Source organism: Mustela putorius, unplaced genomic scaffold (genome assembly GCF_011764305.1).
Source record: "Mustela putorius furo isolate JIRA1106 unplaced genomic scaffold, ASM1176430v1.1 tig00000430_pilon_pilon_pilon, whole genome shotgun sequence".
In the NCBI taxonomy this organism is placed as follows: domain Eukaryota; kingdom Metazoa; phylum Chordata; class Mammalia; order Carnivora; family Mustelidae; genus Mustela; species Mustela putorius.
In genome coordinates, this window is record NW_025421377.1 from 24426383 (window position 1) to 24445539 (window position 19157).

The 19157-nt window shown below is 36.1% G+C and overlaps 1 protein-coding gene across 2 annotated transcripts; it reads right to left on the reverse strand.

The window, feature by feature from the left end:
• Window positions 1-813: 813 nt before the first annotated feature.
• G3BP2 (G3BP stress granule assembly factor 2) lies at window positions 814-18660 on the reverse strand. 2 transcript variants are annotated; one of them, XM_004766257.3, is made up of 11 exons: window positions 18542-18660; window positions 15839-15920; window positions 14636-14809; window positions 13475-13565; window positions 12405-12507; window positions 11704-11884; window positions 10612-10710; window positions 6348-6450; window positions 5012-5140; window positions 4333-4451; window positions 814-3732 (listed from the first exon to the last, which is right to left on the reverse strand). In XM_004766257.3, the coding sequence occupies exons 1-11, from the start codon at window positions 18634-18636 to the stop codon at window positions 3460-3462; spliced, it is 1449 nt and encodes a 482-aa protein (XP_004766314.2). In that variant the 5' UTR covers window positions 18637-18660; the 3' UTR covers window positions 814-3459. The 2 variants fall into 2 exon arrangements, with proteins under 2 accessions (XP_004766314.2, XP_012918861.2); XM_013063407.2 differs by lacking the exon at window positions 10612-10710.
• Window positions 18661-19157: the final 497 nt, after the last annotated feature.

Below are 19157 nucleotides of genomic sequence, written 5' to 3' on the forward strand. Positions count from 1 at the left end.
GCTTCAAACTTGATTTTCAATATAGTGTAGCATATACATTTTATCCCTTCTAAGAAAATGTTTTCCCCAGTCATAAAGTTAGATCAAAGTTACATTATAATATTGAACGTGAATTTACTGTACATTTACAAAAATCTTAAGTCTTACTTCCTTGAGAGTACAGAAATAATGACTACTCTGGCTTCGCTCCAGTACAAACTTGTGAAGACGGATTCAAGGAATCTTCATAAACAGTGTTATGAATACATCATCAGGAAGAAATCATTTATAACCATCCCTTTTCACAAAAGCCTCAAGTTCTAAAATTATATATGCATTAGGACCTCATTTTTCATTTGAAATACATACTTGCAAATGGGACTAATTATTTTCCCTTGAATATTCTTTTAGAACTTGACAAACTCGTTCCGCCTTCTGAACCGGATCATGCCTGTAACTTCAGGGAACTCAATCTTCCCATCCCTCTCCCTTTCCTTCGGAGATAGGAGGCAGCCATCCTTTGGAAAACTCAAGTGTCGGTGTTTGTTTAAAGGTTTAGTATAAGCAGTAGGATTTTATCATTCTCACCTTCCTTAAACTTACTCCCTTATGCTATCCTTTAACTCGTATCCCACTTAGCTAAGTGAATTGGGAAAATATCTCTAACCATGTTCGAGTTGTCCTTAAATGTTTTTACTTCTTTAGACATCAAATTCCACAAACAAGCCACAGTTGGTTTTAGAACAATTCCTTATTTTCACTTAGGTTGTAGGAAATGCGACTGGGAGACAATACTCTGGAGCACAGACCTACAGATTAAATCAGGGACATAAATGCCGCAGACGTCAGTAGTTTATTGTTTGTTTAGTCCAAACACATTCAAAATGGAAACTCAAAGAATACTTTTCCACCTGAAACAATTAAACTAGATTCTACTAGCATATAATGCTTAACACATTACAGCAATAAAGATGGTAATCCATTGTCTTCTATACCTACTAAAGCCAAGATGGTAAAGCCAATTTGGTTGCGATAGTGTCAGAAGGATAGAATATTACCATCAAAAAAAAAAAAAAAAGAAAGAAAAAAAAATCAGCAAATAACAGTAATGGTCAATGAATTATTTTTACTCTGGTTCACTGAAAAGGGGACAAAATGTTAAAAGTCCACAGTACTGCAGGTGAACAATCACCATGTAAACTTCTCCATGTGATGTTTTAATGTTTTCTTCATGGTATGTAAAGACTGAAGCTGAATGGCTCTTTACTCAAAATTTTCTACTACACTTAACATTTGTCATTACTTTTGGTGCCAGAACGCAGTTCTTATGGGTGGCAGGGCAATATCCTAGATCGGAAACTATATATATATTTAAAATGAAAAGATAAGAAAAGAGTAGAGGAAAAATATGCTATAAAACAAAACACTGACAATAAACCACTTATTTAAAAGTAGTTTGAATAAAGGCTTCAAAACTCAAAAGTAATTTTCTGGTAAGAACTTCAAGTACTATACATCAGAAAGTGTAAAAGTGTTCAAAAACAGGAAAAAAATCTTTAAGCCCCCCCCCAAAATGGAAACTATGAGGAATCTGTGTCCCCAAAATATATGCAAATAGTGCAAGACTTTTCCCCAAACATGGAAGACCTCATTCAAGGGGGGAAAAGGACAGATTTAATTTCACGTATATCGCCCAGTACATGAAAAACAAAATATACTAAAATAGCAAACAGTTTCATAATTCAGATCCAGTTTGCTACTATGTCAAGTGCATTTTTTTGTTGTTGTTATTACTAACATTGGAGAAGTCTTCCATGCTAACAAGCAGCTTTAAGTGGTCACACTTAATTTACCTCACTCCTAGAGCCTGAAACATCAGAAACTGTTATGTACCAAATGCTCCAAGCATAAAATTGGATATCCTTTGCCATACTTGCGGTTTACTGAACTTGCTATAAAGACAGACAATAATCCAGCAGCTACAAACTTTGCTCACAGAATTGTTTAGAGATTTATGTAAAAATAAAAGATGTCGTCCCAGACTTAAATTCAGAGCCACTCGGGTGCGGACATCAGTTCAAGAATTGTGCAAAATGAATGACGGTTCCCTGCCCCCCCAAATAGAAAATGCAAACACTTAGGAGCTGCTGTTCTTTTCTCCGAAAATTGCAGTATCCTCACTTCAGGTTTACTCGCCATTTATGGAATCTGACTGCTTTTAAAAGGTCATAAAAAATGTACATCAAGGTGATGACTTTCCCAAGCACCTCTCGAGTGATACGCTTCAACGTTCACGTTCATGCTGAGAGAAAAGCCAACAAGAGACTTACTCAAATAACTGACTTCCTCCTTCCCTGTCCCTCCCGAACACACAAGACTCCCTCCCACAGAGAACACAAAGTTGTTAACTGAAGAACAAAGTAAATAATATGCTAGTCGATTTTACTGATTTTAAAGATACTGCAATTTTTACACACTTCAATGATTTTTCAACATTTTGCAGCTGTTTGGCTTTGCAGCACAGCAATTCATACACTATACTGTACAAAATTACCAGCAAGACTGGAATGATGTATTAAGAGAAGGCACCATCATGCTTATTACATTACCAGAGAACGAAAATACAGTAAAGACAATTCTCACTGTACACAGCTGAAAGGAAGGAAAGAGGGAGGAGTGTGTAGAGCAGCCGGCCATCCCTGTACTGAAGAGGGGCAGGTAGAAAAATCTTAGATATGGAGCTACTAAATCTGGTCTAATACTCAAGACCATAGCATTTGAAGTTCGGATTTTTGTTATTTAGTTCATGACTAAATGATTCCCTTCTGGAATATACTTGTAGTCTTGTTAAGGTTTATGTGTACACACGCTGGTCACAGCAAGCAGATAAAATGCCCTCATCATTTCACAAACTATTCTCTACTGGAAAAAAAGAAGAAAGATTTTTTTCCCCTGTTGCCTCCTGTTGCAGATGTCAATGTTAATGAGTTCAGAGTACCCATTAGTGCATTTTGATGAGTGCATAACAAGTTTCTGTTGGGTTGTATTTTGGGGGGAGCCAAGAAAAAAGGCAAGATTCTCCAATTGCACAAATTGCACTATTTGTGTTTCCAACATTAATAGGTAGAAACAGTAACACTTAAACAAAATGTGCAGCAGAGGATTTTTTTTTTGACTCAAAGGACCTGAATTCAGTTGGGCATGTCCTTTTAAGTTCATTTTGTTGTAGACAGTTTAAGATATGGTCATTTCTCAGTCCTTAATTCTCCAAGTCTAGATTTATACATTAACAATGTGACTCCTGTTGTGAAATTGGGGAAATAATGTCCACCTCAATTTAACTGATAACCAAAAGATGCTTTTCACATCAAAGAAATGATCAAAAAGGCTGTGTCACATTCCAAAGCCAAAAAAAAATTAACAAGAATGCAAACACGATGAATAATGTACCACTGCCAAGACTTTGCCAACAGTGGAGCTTCAGCGACGCTGTCCTGTGAAGCGGCCTTCCATTTGCCCGGTTCCTCTTCCAGAGCCAAGTTTCTGTGCCATGCCACCTCTCGGAGGAGGTCCTCTTCCGTCCCGGTCACGCATCATTCCGCCGCCCACTATGCCACGGGGACCACCAGGACCTCGGTCGTTGCGCCTAATATCCCTGCGGTCGTCACCACCACCTCTGGTTTCTCGCTCTCTCGCAGCTCTCGTTTTTTTCTCTTCCACATTTAAACGCACTTCCCCTCGAAACATAATAGGCTTTAAAAGGAGAAAAAGATTTACATGGTCAGGTTAGAGAGCAACTGTCACATATTCCCTTAAGAAATAAAATCCTGACAAAAAACTCCAGGAAATTTTTAATATGCAATCTATTCCAACCCTCTTCACCAGAGCAAATAGTGCGATTTAAAAAGTCCACACCTCAGGGCGCCTGGGTGGCTCAGTGAGTTAAAGCCTCTGCCTTCGGCTCAGGTCATGATCTCAGGGTCCTGGGATGGAGCCCTGCATCGGGCTCTCTGCTCAGCGGGGAGCCTGCTTCCCCCCAACCCCTCTGCCTACTTGTGATCGCTATCAAATAACTAAGTAAATAAATAAATAAAATAATCCACCCCTCAAATTGCACTCTCATAAGTGTGTGCTAAAAAAAAAATAGTAATAAACAGAAAATAATCCATACCTCAAGCTTTAAAAAAACTACTAATAAATCTTTATTCTTTGCATAAATACCATTTCTAGTAAACTATCTTTAGCTTCACCATTAAGAAAAGTGCTTCTATGGCTTTAAAATACACCAAACGAGTATTACAAACAATAGGAATGATAAAGTCTTGAACTATGTACACCCTTTCAGTCACTTACTTTTGCAATTAAGATTCTCTGAACTGGTTCAGAGTCATCAAAAACCACAAAACCGAAGTTTGGAAGCTTTCCCCCAACACCCTTTGTATTGATGCGAAGTTCCACAACGTTTCCAAAACCTGTGAAAATATGTATTATTACACCAAGGGTTAAATATTTAAAAAGAATACTTTGTAGCTCTAATTATTGAGGAAAAATAACCTTAATCTACTTGAAACATTTCAAAATAAAAGTTATAAGCTGCTTCTTCATCCAGTGACAACCAAGGTACATTATTCACTCATACAAGTCATTCACAGAAAGACTCCAACAACTAGCCCGGCCGCCTGTTTTGTTCCCCTTCTCAATTAGTCCTCTCAAAAGGAAAGTTAGCTGCATGGTGTTACAAAAACACTGACATTTTCTACTTCTGACTTAAACTTGCCCCAAGAATCTCATCCCCAATTTTAAGTCTGCATCGGCTCTTTCTTCTAACCTCTACAACTAGGCCAGTCACACTAGGTACAGTCCGGGGAACATCCAATACAACCTTCTACTCCCTTTTGATCGACTAAAGTGATTGGTACCTGGGGACATACAGTTTAGAGAGATAAACGTGCTTTTAAGTTCTAATTACATTATAAAAAAAGCTCTATTCCCCCCTGCTTAATTTTCCAATAAACCAAAACAAACTACTCACTCATGAAGAACTCTTTCAGTTCATTTTCATCAATATCATGTGGCAAGTTACCAACAAAAAGTTGATGACTGTCTGGATAGCGGATTATTCTACGGTTGTCAGATTCATTCTGTTCAATATCTCCTCTGCCTGAGAAAAGGAATAGGACAGATATTAAAGTTTATAATGTCACATAGTAATAAAGCTCAAAGCAATGAATGTACAGTAGATATTCCTATTTTAGTTTAATAAGATAGTGAGCTCCTTGAACAGAGGTGGAAGTGCCTATTATTAGTAGGTTAGTTAGAAAATAACATGACACTAAGTGTAAAGTGAGGGTATTGACTAGATCACTTAAGTACCTCTTCTAGATCTACTGGTCTGATTATACGAAAGTCCAACATTAGTACAAATGTTCCTCCTTAACCAAACTCTTGCCATCACCCAGGAACCAAACAAATTTCAGATAGTGAGATGTATCTGTTCTAAATATTTGTTCAGTATTTTGAAGTTTGCAAATTAATTTTTGGTTGTATGAAGTTATAGCCAAATTGGTAAATTTAATAGTAATAATATCTCATTTAGATAGCCTATATACATATTAATGTGCTCAAATTTATATAAAAAGTTTTATTTGATCCAATAACACAAAGAACACAGTGAGGCATATAAGAAAGGCATCACACAAGAAAAGTTTGTGTAATAACTAAATGGCATAAGAGAAGCTCGTATTTTAAGGGTCTCACCTAAGACCATGAACTCAAGCAGTAGCAAAGCTAGGACAAACTCCAGTTCCCATGACTTCTGGTTTAGTCACACATCACTTAATCTTACTTTTGTGGGAATAATTACATATGCTATTAATAGGTACTATTGCCCACCTCCTCCCAAAGGCAATCTAAACATACTTATAGAATTCAAATAGAGGTGCTACACATATTAGCTAACAATGGAAACAAGTCAAAAATCATGGCAACTTACTTAATACCTAAGACAATCAAAATAAGAAGAATCAGGGTGTGCTTATTGTTTATCTGTGAAGAGATAAGAGTGCTAAGTAAGAGAGTAGGTTATTGGCAGCTCGGTTTTGAATTCTTAAAACCAGTGACAATAACCAAATCAAATCTGTCTCAAAATTTTTACACCTTCAAAATACAGGTCTCCGTTGCATGTCAACTAATCCTCCCCTACAAGTCAGCTGTTCTGCCCCAGACTGTACTTCTGCAAGTTACTTAACCCTTTAAGAAATTTTGTACTGAGAGGAACAGTATATAAAACACATTATTGCATTTTAAGCTCAGTCTTTTCCAACTTTCCAAGTACTAAATATGAAAGGCTTCAGAGGCAGCTGACTCACCTGGTCTCGGTCCTCTAGGAGGGAAACCAGGCCGTTCTCTAGGTCGTTGTTCACGCACACGAGGTGGCTGAGACTGAACTTCCGGTTTAGCTTCAACTCTTGGCTAAAATACAAGGGAAAAAACACATTATAAAGAAACTCATTCCATAGGAGACAAAACAACTAAAGCAACTAACAGCAAGTCACCAGCACACATAATGGTAACTTTAAGTTCAGAATATTTTTAACATGGTGTCCTATGTATATGAAGAATTAATTTTTATAAAGATATTCTGTACCAATCTAGGACTGTAGAGTAGGTCTGTTTTCCCATTCAAGGATATCTAACCCAAAATAAGCTGCTTTTTACAACCACATTTTTCCAATAAATTTACATCCACATTGAGACAGCATTAAAGGTACTGCTACAAAAATCACAAAAATCCAAGATGAGCCACTCCATGTAAATGCATATCCAAAATAAACAGCCATCTTTATTTTACACAAAATTGTGACACATACTTTCTAATTATCTAGCTGCCCTTCAAATTTAAGTGCTTAGCCAGTAGCTTTAAACCCCCCCTATAAATAAATCTTAAAACAATGGATAGTTCAAAATACACAATTTAGCTTACTCTGGCAACTAAAATAATCCTACCTTTAAGTTACAATTAAACAAACAAGACAGACACATGTAAACACCTCTTGATCAGAATCAAGGAGTCCTTTAGCTTCCTACTGTTCTTCCTTATGGGAAAGACAGGTCATTGTTTAAGGACTGACCCCACCACTTTTCTTTTAATAAACCTTGGGGCAGGGGCAGGTAGGGAGTAATAGGACATCCTAAGATGACTTCCAAAAATTTCTGCTAACTGCTGAATTACACACATAAAATTAACTATTATAAAACAAAATAACATCTGTATCTGCTATTACCTTTTCCCTAATACAGTGGCATTTTCAGTATTCCCATACTCTTCGGCCATCTACTGCCCAAATATTTATGGTCCAAGGAAGAGACAAAATACACCTTCAAAGAATGCTGAAAACACTCAGCAGGATATGAAGAAAATGTCCTCCTCAAAAATCAGAAAACTAGTGGTTTCAGCCTTGTCTTTATGTCTGATCATCTCTGAGGACCTCAGTCCAGCCAGTGTCCCAAACTTTTTCATCATTTATCTAACTGGAATATCATAATTTACAAGGACAAATTTTGATATAAACAGTTATGTTTCTTTCAAAAATGACAATTTGCTGCAAAGGATTTCACCCACTGTAATCAAAAGGCATATTAATTCTGATCCTAGCAGTTTTTAACAGATGTCTCTTTCCAAGTTGTTTTTCCATGAAGATTTCCCATTTCCCTCAAGATCAACTTGCCTCCCATGTTCTAGAACTCTGCTAGTTAAAAATAATTTTTTTAACTCTCTCCAGTTTTCTCAATTATTTATATGTATTTATTCCTCTAAGGACTGTACCTTATCTTAATTCATTTCTACAACACCCAAAAACCAAGCACAGTGATGTTACACATAAATGTCCAGTAATTCTTGGTTCATTTAAAATTAAATTACATTTTTGTCTTGAAATTGTAGGAGAATGTTCTGTGCCTGACAAGGGATTCTATGTTATAACCCTGAGACCACTGCTATCTGTATTTGGGTTTAACACTCTATGGTAATTTGAGCTGAAATGTGATGCCTTTTTAGGCAGTTATTTACAAATTTCACTAAGGGGGCCTAAAAGCACCAACTGACTTCAGTATGAACATAAAATAGAATTAAAGAATAGATGTACCCTAACAAAGTTTGATGAAGCTAGTTATGTTTAGGAAATTAATACAAATAGCAAATGTACCTTTTAATCTAGAAACTGCACAAAAACCTTAGACTCACTCAATCCAAATGATATCAAGAACTTAAGAGGTGTCCTCACTGACCTAAATTTTTTTTCAAAACTGATTTACCAAAAATAACTGCAAGTAGCAAAATAGAAAAGTTCACTATCCTTTAAGGATTTAAAATTAAAAACAATTTCCAAAGCCTTTCAAGTAATTCATACAGGGATTTAGCAACCTGACTTTCAGAAGATATCTGATGATGCCAATGCAAAAGAAAAACCAAGACCAAAAATCGAACAATATTCCTTTCAATAACTGATTCATACATATTAACTAAGCCAGCTGTGTATTTATAGTTCTCCAGGCTCAATTTCATGATTAGAATTATTTACTCCAATAAGATAAAATAGATAACATACCACATACTACACTTTAGAGACTTACAAATTAATTAATTCCATGCAACCAGAAAGTGTGCTCAGACGACAAATTCCACAAAAGAAGGTCAAACAGAATATGAAATAAAAATACAACCATCAAAGCAATGACAGCAGGTAAAACCACAAGAAATTCTTCAACTGAACATAAGCTAGTTAGATACACTAGTCAATTTCCAGACAAAATCTTTTCACCAAGAAATTACCTTACCTACTTCTAAGTTAATTCTTACCAATAAATTAAAATTCTCCTTTTATTAAACTGTGCTAAAGGTGTTAAGGAAATGGAAACTACACCAAAGTAATAAACAGAAGGGTTTATTAAATCAAACAGAAAAATCATGAATCCATTCTAAATACAGCCTAAAAAAGATCAGAAAAGTTGTTTTTTTTTAAAGTTTTATTTATGTAAGTGATTGCTACACCCACCAATGTGGGGCTAGAACTCACAACCCCAAGATCGAGTTGGATGCTCTACCAACTGAACCAGCCAGGCACCCCAGAAAGTTAAGGTTTATAAACTGTACCTGTTTAAATATGTCTTAATAAGTATGGTCTCCTACAATTAAAAAAATAAATAACTTCAAAACTTAAAAAAAAAAAAAAAAAAAAAAAAAATCCCCTGGACAAAAGGACAGGATCTAATGTAATTTAGACAGGCCTTAAAAATAGTACTCTTCTTTGATGTAAAAGGAGATACATTTCCCTCCAAAGGGCTAAAGAAACCTACAGGTTTGTGTGAGTCACAAAGGGACTCTGGTGTCAAAGTGCATGAACTCAAAGCCCAGCATAAAGCTGTCTGACTTAGGGTGAGGCATTCTAGGCCTCAATTTACTCATCTGTGAAACAGCAATAGGAACAATAACCACCCTCAGAGGGGGACTGAGGATTAGCTGAGAATGAACATAAAGTACTTTGCACAAGGCCTGGCATATACTAAAGGCAGAACAAGCATTAGCTATTCTAACTTTTAACTAGTGGTAGTTTAAAGTAAGCGCAGCCGACGCTCGGAAGACGAAGCAGATGCCAGATGCAAACCTGACGAGATATCAAGCAATTCAAAAGAAAATTCCGAAGTCACTCTCAGGTCTTCAGAAGGCTTGTGCTTGACAAATTAATTTCCTTCACTAAGAATTCTGGTTTGTGATCTGACAGTACACAACACTTCCTGATGTTAACAACAGGTATCCTGAGCCCATGTATCAGCTATTACGGAGCTGACTATGTGCACCGACATCGTAAGGACTGTCTAATGATTACTACTTTTTTTGAAACCTCAAAGTTTCACTCTTTTTAGAGCATGTAAGAGGCATATACAAATAACTGTAAATGCATGAACCATTTTAAATGTAAATTTTCTAGTGGAATAAAGTATGACTCAAAATGTTGAAAAAAGAACTGAATACCTTTTAACTGTACTATAAATTTAATTATAATTTAATTTTAAACTATACCTAATAAACACACCAGGTAGCCAGTGTCTTATTTTCAATGTTTCTGAAAGCTCTGAAATGGGTTAAGATGACAAACAGATGGAAAGCAGAATACTGGAATGATCTGTTAAGTGAACACTACAGTCATAAGTTGGTACAGGCTTCAATTAAACAGTGAACCACTTACAGACTGAGCTTAGGTGGTGTATTTTTTAAAAACAGTGATTTTTATAATGCCATACTACTTTGTGCCTTCCTTAAAATATTTTTGCTAAATAAATTTTAAACTTTAAAAGGAACATTTTTTTGTTATTTTAAGAAGCCTTTTAAATGACTCACTTTATCTGTCTATCAATCAAACCAACTTAATGTGTATTTCACACCCAAGCCCCAAATACCACCTATGCAGATTATGATAGAGATTTGGCATTTAAAGTGGGTGCACTGACATTTAATACAATATTTTAAAATATTTTATCCATAATTTCTGATTGACTCATTTAAAGAAGTATAAAAAAGATAAGCAATTGGCAATGTAACAAGGATACAATCCAATGTGTTCACAGATGGGTTACCTGTGAGACTGGTGCTTTAACATGGGGTGGAATTCCAGAGGAAGAAACAGTACCACTAGGAGGCAGGTTTTTACTGGTCACTGAAGCCCAGGAGAAAGCCTGCAGGAAATGCAACAAACCTAGACTACTAATCATGGAAAACCACCAACATTCCTATAGGGAAACTTCCAAATATATATTTTCTTTTCATTTCTCAACTATTGTTCTATATCGGAGGCCTCCTCAAGAGAAAGGCACACACACACGCCAGTCTATGTGCCAGCTTTCAGAATCTCATTATGCAAGATTATTCGTTTTGTCTGACTGCTAAATAAATCCACAAGCAAGTTCCTATTTGCTCTAAGGAGATGAGCAATGGAAAACAAAACCACTAACTACACATGCTAGAAAAATAAGAACCTAATAGAACCAGTTTCTTTCCCCTTTGGCGGGGGAAGATAAGGTGTGTGATGGTGTTGAGGGGAAGGACAGGAAAGAAGAGAGTACTCACTGGAAACTTTTCACTGGAAACTTTAACAGACATTCACAAATTGAACAAGGAATCTCCTCTCACTACCCATATATACTTTAACTTTCTACTTTACGGAAAGATAAAAGATGTTTTAGGTACGCTTAAATGATACACTATGGGTGTCACTTTTCTCTCCAAGGTAGTTTAATTGGTGTAGTAAGGAAATTGCTCCCATTTTAACCAGAAATAATGGTATCTCTTCTTTTCATAGGCCAACTTGTTTAAGTTGGGAGATTTCATGACTCCAGTTGCATCTGTGCCCAGAGGACTTACAGAATGGAAGAGCAACTCTCAGCTTTATACATGGACTCAAATAATTTCATGTGAGAGATTAAACACTGTGCACAGACAAGGATTAACCCTAAGTTTCACTCTTAGGGATATTTGGCCGGGGAGGCAGGGGCACATAAATACAAAGAAATTTCCTCAGGATTACAAAACCCCACAGCTTTCATATACATAAAAAAGCATAGTTTACTATATTCAACGATTTAACATAATAGAACAAAGGTCATGCTTCATCAATGGCACCAAATGTGAAAGTATGCTGCTATAGGCCTAAAGAGCTCCTCTGATCTAACCTTTGGTGGTTCCTGTGGCAGAGAAACAGGTTCGGCAGGAGGAGGAGAAGTCGACTTCTCCTCTAACTCTTCTAAGTTCTTCTCCTCCACTTGTGGCTTTAGTTCTTCAGTCTTTGCTTCAGCTTCTGGCTCAGGTTCAGGTTCATGAGAGGATTCTTCCAAAGGCTCCTCTATGCCATTACTACAACAAGATATTTTGTTCATTTTTTAGTATGACTGAAATTATCAGTTCTAAATAAAATAGAGCATTTCTCTAATGGGCATAACTCGTAATAAGAGGATTTGATGCCAAAGTCCAATAAGAACTAGGTGGTGGAAGGGAGTAACAGTCATAAGCAGCATCTCTTTAACCCCAACATTTTTAAATGGAATTACTAAGTTACTGAAAATGTTCATCTCAATACTAACTATAAATAAACCCCATATTTATGAAAATAAAATGCTCTCTGTGTTGTCTCAACTATTCTGCATTTTCAGTAAGTAAACAGTGTTTTGGGCAAAACCATGTTCAATTTTTTATGTAAATAAAACAACTCTTTCCAAATTTCTTACACACACGCACATACAAGCGGGCCTCAAATACTGGCCTACCAGGTAACTTTATCAAAAACTGACTTCTAAGAGTAATCCTAGGAACCAAAACCACCTAGCAACTACGTTACAGTTCAGACTGAATCTGGCCCAGCAAACTCTGTTCTTACGCCACAGGGTGAGCTTCATAGTAACCACTATCAGCGTTTTCTTGCACAGGTTCTGGAGATGGTTGCCTTTCTTCTTGTTCCTCTTCTACCTCATCTTCTGATTCTGACAATACAGAACACACATTTCTTTTATAAGAGACTCAACAATGTCATGTGCATGTTTTTCATGTCTAAGGAAGTGATAATGATAGTTCAAAAAATTGACCTTGTTCTTACTAAAGCATTCCCTGTTCTCTTAAGTGAAACACGAGCAAAATGAAGTTTGGTATTTACTGTCATTTATTTCTTTAAGATTTTATTTATTTGTCAGAGAGCACGAGAAGGGGAGCACAAGCAGCGGAGTGGCAGGTAGAGGCAGGCTCCCCACTTAGCTACAACCTCAATGTGGGACTCGATCCCAGGACCCCAGTATCAGGACCTGAGCCAAAGGCAGGCACTTAACTGACTGATTCACCCAGGGATCCTTTTATTTACTTTTTTAAGTAGGTTCTAAGCCCAGTGTGGAGCCCAATGCAGGGCTCAAACTCATGACCCTGCAGATCAATACCTAAGTCAAGCTCAGGAGTCAGGCACTTAACTGACTAAGCCACGCAGGTGCCCTCATTTTTTTAAATGATCTATTAGTAAGAAAAGGAAAGGATAGGAAATAAAATGGTATTAAGCCGTAACTCGGTTTCCTATGTCACATCTATTCAATAGTACGATAATGAAAACAAATATAAATTAAAGATCAATAATTATAAGAAAAAAATTCACAGCCAAGGAAGATATATTAAATAGAAAAGAGCAAGCTTTGAACTAGCAGAATTCCATTTTTATAAAAATAAGTACTGCTAAGGGTGAAATCCAAACAAATTCACAATATAACTCTTGGTTATATATAGGATGAGTCTGAATTCTGTTTTACTTTCTACGTCTGATTTTTATATAATGTCATACAATGAACACCTATTTCTTTTTAACAAAAGGGAAAAAGAGGGTTTAAGTCTGTTATAACAGAGGCAAATTTAAGTTTCATATTTTTCATGTCCTTAAAGAGTACGGATAGAAGCCTTCAATCTTAACCTCACCTTCATCAAGTTCTGGTTCAGAATCACCAAATACTTCATCTTCATAACGAAACATATCATTGTGAACATAAAACTTATTTGGAACAGATCCCTACAGGAAAACAAAATCCAAATATTCCATTAAACACTCATAAATATGGCACTACATAAAAAGAACAAATTACATGGCATATGCAATATCTATTTTAACACTATAGAAATATTATGTAGACTCAGGAAAATCTTCTAAAATTAAACATGCTATATATGTATTTTAAAAGACAAATGCCTTTTTTTTTTTTTTTAAGATTTTATTTATTTATCAGAGAGAGAGGGAGAGAGAGTGAGCACAGGCAGACAGAATGGCAGGCAGAGGCAGAGGAAGAAGCAGGCTCCCTGCTGAGCAAGGAGCCCGATGTGGGACTCGATCCCAGGACGCTGGGATCACCACCTGAGCCGAAGGCAGCTGCTTAACCAATTGAGCCACCCAGGCGTCCCTAAACATGCTATATTAAAGTAGTATAGAAGAGCATTCAAATATTGGAACTCAAGAGAAGAGAACCAAAACTAATTAACACATGAAACTTTGCCATTTGAACATGTAAATTACCAAATAAAATATTTTTATATTAATTCTATAATCTTAGTAAATCTATTGATACATTTCTATCAGTAGACTTACTTTTAAATAGGCAAGGTGAAAAAAATAAAAAAGACAGGCAAAGGGTGTACACACACAAAGCTCAAATTACTGCTGCCTCCTGGAACAACACAAGTTTGAACTGCACACGTCCACTGACCTGAGTTTTTTCGATATAGTTCTATAGATGTATTTTCTCTTACTAATACCATTTTCCTTTCTCTTACTTTATTGTAAGAATACAGAATTATAGAATACATATAAGGTACAAAATACGTGTTAATGGTAAATATACCATCAGCTTCTGGTCAACATAAGGCTATTAGTAAAGTTTTTGAAAAGTCAGAAGCTGTATGTGGATTTTCAGCTGCAAGGGAGGTGGGTGCTCCAAATCCCTGTGTTGCTCAAGGGTCAAATGTTTATCAACGGGTTCAATGCCAACTTCTCAAGTTTAGCCACATGCATATCTAAACCTGTTCAAGCAAGTAAGAACAAATCAAATAAAATCATACAAATGAAAATGAAGTGAGAGGAAAACTTACTTCAGGAGCCAGAACAAAGGTCTGCATAAACTTCCTCTCCGGCTGTCCGCTATTAGATAGCAAACCCATGACCTGGACCACCACTCCATCACTCAAGGTTGCGTGAGCATCCACGTGACGAATTTTAGTATGACATTCACTGAAGTTCAGCGATAATACTTTGTGGTGTATATCCTGTAACAGAAGAAAGGAAGGATGGAAAACAAACTGCTGTGACACTTCATTAGTTCATACTATCTGAGCTTCCCCGATCTCCTCACAACTCTAAAATATTAACTACATAATCTATCGATCTCATTTGAATCCTTCCCACCATGACATGCATTACTGCCAGGTTGAAGTTTCTAAACCACCATTTTCAACATGTCCCAGCTCAATACAAGAGATCACTATCTCATATGGCTATCTCATATTAAGCAATAATACAGGCTTTATATAGCTCTCTCTCACTATTCTTTATTAAGCTTTTTGGGTTTGGGGTTTTTTTTTTTTTTTAATAGATTTATTTATTTAATTATTTGACAGAGAGACAGCAGGAGAGAACAGGCAGGGGGAGCAGCAAAAGGAGAGGGAGAAGCAGGCCTCTGGCTAAATAGTGAGCCCGATGTGGGGCTCGATCTCAGGACACCAGGCTCATGACCTGAGTCGAAGGCAATCACCTAACTGACAGAGCCACCCAGGCACTCCTGTATTAGGTTGTTAATCATTCATACAAACTGTGTTGACTACTCCCTAGCCTCACAGCTGATTTTACTTTACTGGGTTTGCTGTACCATTTCTTCTACTTTTAATTTCCTTTTGTACGGTAAGGCCAAATTTTGTAATTCAGCATCTAGCTGAAGTCCCATATCCTCTATATAATGTCATAAAGCACATATACTTCTGTGCACTCCTATAACATAAGGTTTAGCCCGTATCTGTATAAACTTATTGTTCTCAACTGTTTTATGAATAAAATACATCAAGGATAGATAATTTCGTATCTTCTCCTTGGTATCCAACCCAATGTAACACCCTGTTTCAAACAAAATGGATATTTGTAAGAACTGAAAGCTCATTTAACAACTATTGTAACACAACTTCTAGTTACAAGTGCTAAGTACATTCGGGAAGAAATCCATTGGCACAAAAAGACTGTTTTCAACTATCTTAAAACAAGAAAAAAGGGAAAAAACTTAAAATGTATATGAAATTGGTACTTACATTTTGGCCATAAACAGCCTCCTGGGGCTTTCCACTAGCATCTACTCCACCATGAACATAGGAAGAATTCCTGCCATAAAACCTATAAAGCCAATGAGAATTCATTAACATTTAATTGTCAAAAGAGGCCTAAAAGGCAGCAGAGTTCTGGTATAAAACTGACATAGTTTCTATGTCTGGCTTTGTCATTCAGTAGTGGTATAATCCTGATAAAGTTACTTATAGTCCTTAAGCAGTTTCCTTGGTTATCAAACGCAAAATAGTAACTACTCCATAGGGTTGTTGTAAGGATTAAATAAGCAAAGACAGAATTCTGGCCTGGCACACTGGAAATACATTCAATCACTTGCAACTCTCATCTAATTCCTAGTATATCTATTTTTTGAGGTGGAAGAATGAGATATTCAAAATACATTCTAAATACTGATGCTGTAGTAACTGACCCAGTTTTTCCCTTTAGATAAAAAACTCAAGTTATCTAGATTTGTTTTGGAATCAGCTGCTGTTTAACATTCTACTCAAAGTTCCAAATGATTACTAATTCCAAAATCTTAGATTAAAACAGTTTAGTAAGATTTATAATAAGTGAAATAATTCAGAGACTAAATAAGAAAATCTACATTATTTCAGTTTCTGATATTTCATTAATATTTTATACTGCTCTTAAGTATATGATAAATTGGTATTTCTCTGCAATACCTAAAGCAATTAGAATTAATATATTTCTAAATTAATGTTATCAAACATGCAAAATTAATTTTTTCATAAAGAGAACTCAGCTCCTATTGTTACTGAAACATGTATGTAAGACTTCCTCTATGCCAAGCAATGTTCTCAGTGCATTACATATTATTTACTTACCCCTCCCCTAACAACCTCATGAAATAAGCACTATTATGTAAATGAGAAAACTGAAGTTCAGAAAAAATCAAATTAACTCTCCTAGGGCCACACAGTAATCCAGTGGGGTTGCTAAGACATGACCCCAGACAGTCTAGCTCCACAGCTCACATTTTTAACTATTACCTGTAATTTTAAGTTTATACTATTTTCTTGCATGTACCACTGGCAAACCTGTGAACTTCTACCATTTGTTGGGAGGACAACTTGACTGTTAAGTGTAGGAAAAGCCTTAGAGATAATTATACCTTTGATTTAACAATTCTACTTCTAGGACCTTAAGAAAATAACTAGAAAGGTGCAAAAAGATGCACAAATAAGGATACGGATCACAGTTTGTTAACAGGCAAAAAATTACTGATTTTCATTTATAGGTAAACTGGTTACACAAGCTACGTTTAAAACAAGTTTATGGGTTTGTTTTTTTAAATGATTGTGGAGACCCTGACCCTGACTGTCACTATAAAAAAAAAAAAAAAAGCTAATACCTACATTATATAAAGACTAAATTTCAGACAAGGAAAGGTCTTATTAATTCCATTCTCCCCGCTCCACCCAAAAACTCCTTTACATACACTGCCTATAAGAACATCTTTTATTTCTATAATTAGAAAAATGCACAGGTATTCACTTTTGGAGGGTACTTGTTACAGAAAAATGTCATGAAATAATACAAGACATATTGCAAAATCTAACTTTAGAATGCCCAGCGCATTTATAAAAGAGGACCCAGCTAAAGGAACATAAGTAAGTCTTTTTAACAGCTTTTTCCATATGAAGTGGCAATGATTTATGCCTTAGCTTACATGGTGGTGTGGTCTACAAATACTTGTAAAAACTAATCCTTATAAAAGTCTCACTTATCGGGCGCCTGGGTGGCTCAGTGGGTTAAGCCGCTGCCTTCGGCTCAGGTCATGATCTCAGAGTCCTGGGATCGAGTCCCGCATCAGGCTCTCTGCTCAGCAGGGAGCCTGCTTCCTCCTCTCTCTCTCTGCCTGCCTCTCCATCTACTTGTGATTTCTCTCTGTCAAATAAATAAATAAATAAATCTTAAAAAAAAAAAAAAAAAAAAAGTCTCACTTATCTTTCACCTGCTAAAATACACCAGAAGAACAAAAATTGTAAATGCTACTCACAATATAAATCAATTTCATTTCAACTTCTGGAAAAAGTAAGCTTACAGATGTCCAACTCCTGCCAAAATAGTAAACAAGGCTACTACTGCTGTTTCACCAAAGAATACTATTTTGAAGATCAATCAGAAGAAATTTCCACAAGTATAACCACTTATATGGTTCATTTTCTAACACTGCCAACGGGAACTTAAAAAAAAAAAGTTCACTAATGACTATGATTTCAAATTGCAGATTAGAACCCATTAGCCTATGGTCAGGCCCAAGGTTTATTTAAATGAAATACAAAATACTGAAGGATATAATTGTATACACGTGTGTACATAGATATGCAAATGTTATATAATGGGATAAAACGTGAAGCTTTTTTTTCACCATGGATTTCATTTTTTGCGTGGAGCTCCAAACAGGGCTTGAACTCAAAACCTTGAGATCAAGGCCTGAGCTGAGATCAAGAACTGGACACTTAGCTGACTGAGCTACCCAGGAACCGCTGTGATCTCATTTTTTTAAAAACTTGAAAAAATGGTTTTAGCCATTAGATAAAATATTGGTTATGGTTTGCAAAGAAACAATCAGAACATGAAACAAGAAAGACAAAAATACTACGCAGTCCTATTCAAGAAAACAAAACTAAATAAAAATACTAAATAATCCATTTAAAATTTACCTGTGTAAATATTCTGGAGCTTTATTCAGCAAAGTATAATATTGCCTCACAAACTCCCGCCCTACAAGCAGCGGACTGGGCTTCTCCATAACCATTTCTTTGCTGCACAATGTCAAATGCTAAGGGAGCAAACACAAGAACGGTAACTATTAAAAAGTCATCTTTGTAAATTTCCAGGAAGTAAGTTTTCTTAGCCATACAAAAGGGAATAAAGAAAAGTAATGTATTTATTGAAAAACAATTTACAATAACAAAATAAATTCCCAACAACTACTGGTAACTTCCAACATCTGAAGTTCCTCTTCGTCTCTATTCCTCAATGCCTTCCCCCTCCCAACCTCCACACTGTTCTTTTTCTTATTCCCAAGAAAGTCCCCTGCCTCACAGTATGGACACCATAACCAAGTCTTTTCCAGTCACAGTACCTCTCTCCTCTAGGGACTATAATCTATGTCCCTGGATTCCAATGGTTTATTTTGGAAAACTAGGCAGAAGGCACACGTCAGGACCTGGAGAATAGACTTACTATGGGAAAGTACCAACTTTTATCTTCTCTGCATTCACTCTCCTTTAGAATTATTTCACTGCTTCAAAATGATAATAATTACCATTAAAA

Coding starts and splice junctions, on each gene's coding strand:
- G3BP2 (XM_004766257.3), bottom strand. CDS start 18,636: ATGGTTATGGAGAAGCCCAGTCCGCTGCTTGTAGGGCGGGAGTTTGTG. Junction 13,566..14,635: donor CCTTTGTTCTGGCTCCTGAA/GTAAGTTTTCCT, acceptor GTTTTCCTGTAG/GGATCTGTTCCAAATAAGTT. Junction 5,141..6,347: donor TCCTAGAGGACCGAGACCAG/GTGAGTCAGCTG, acceptor TCCTTTTCTCAG/GCAGAGGAGATATTGAACAG.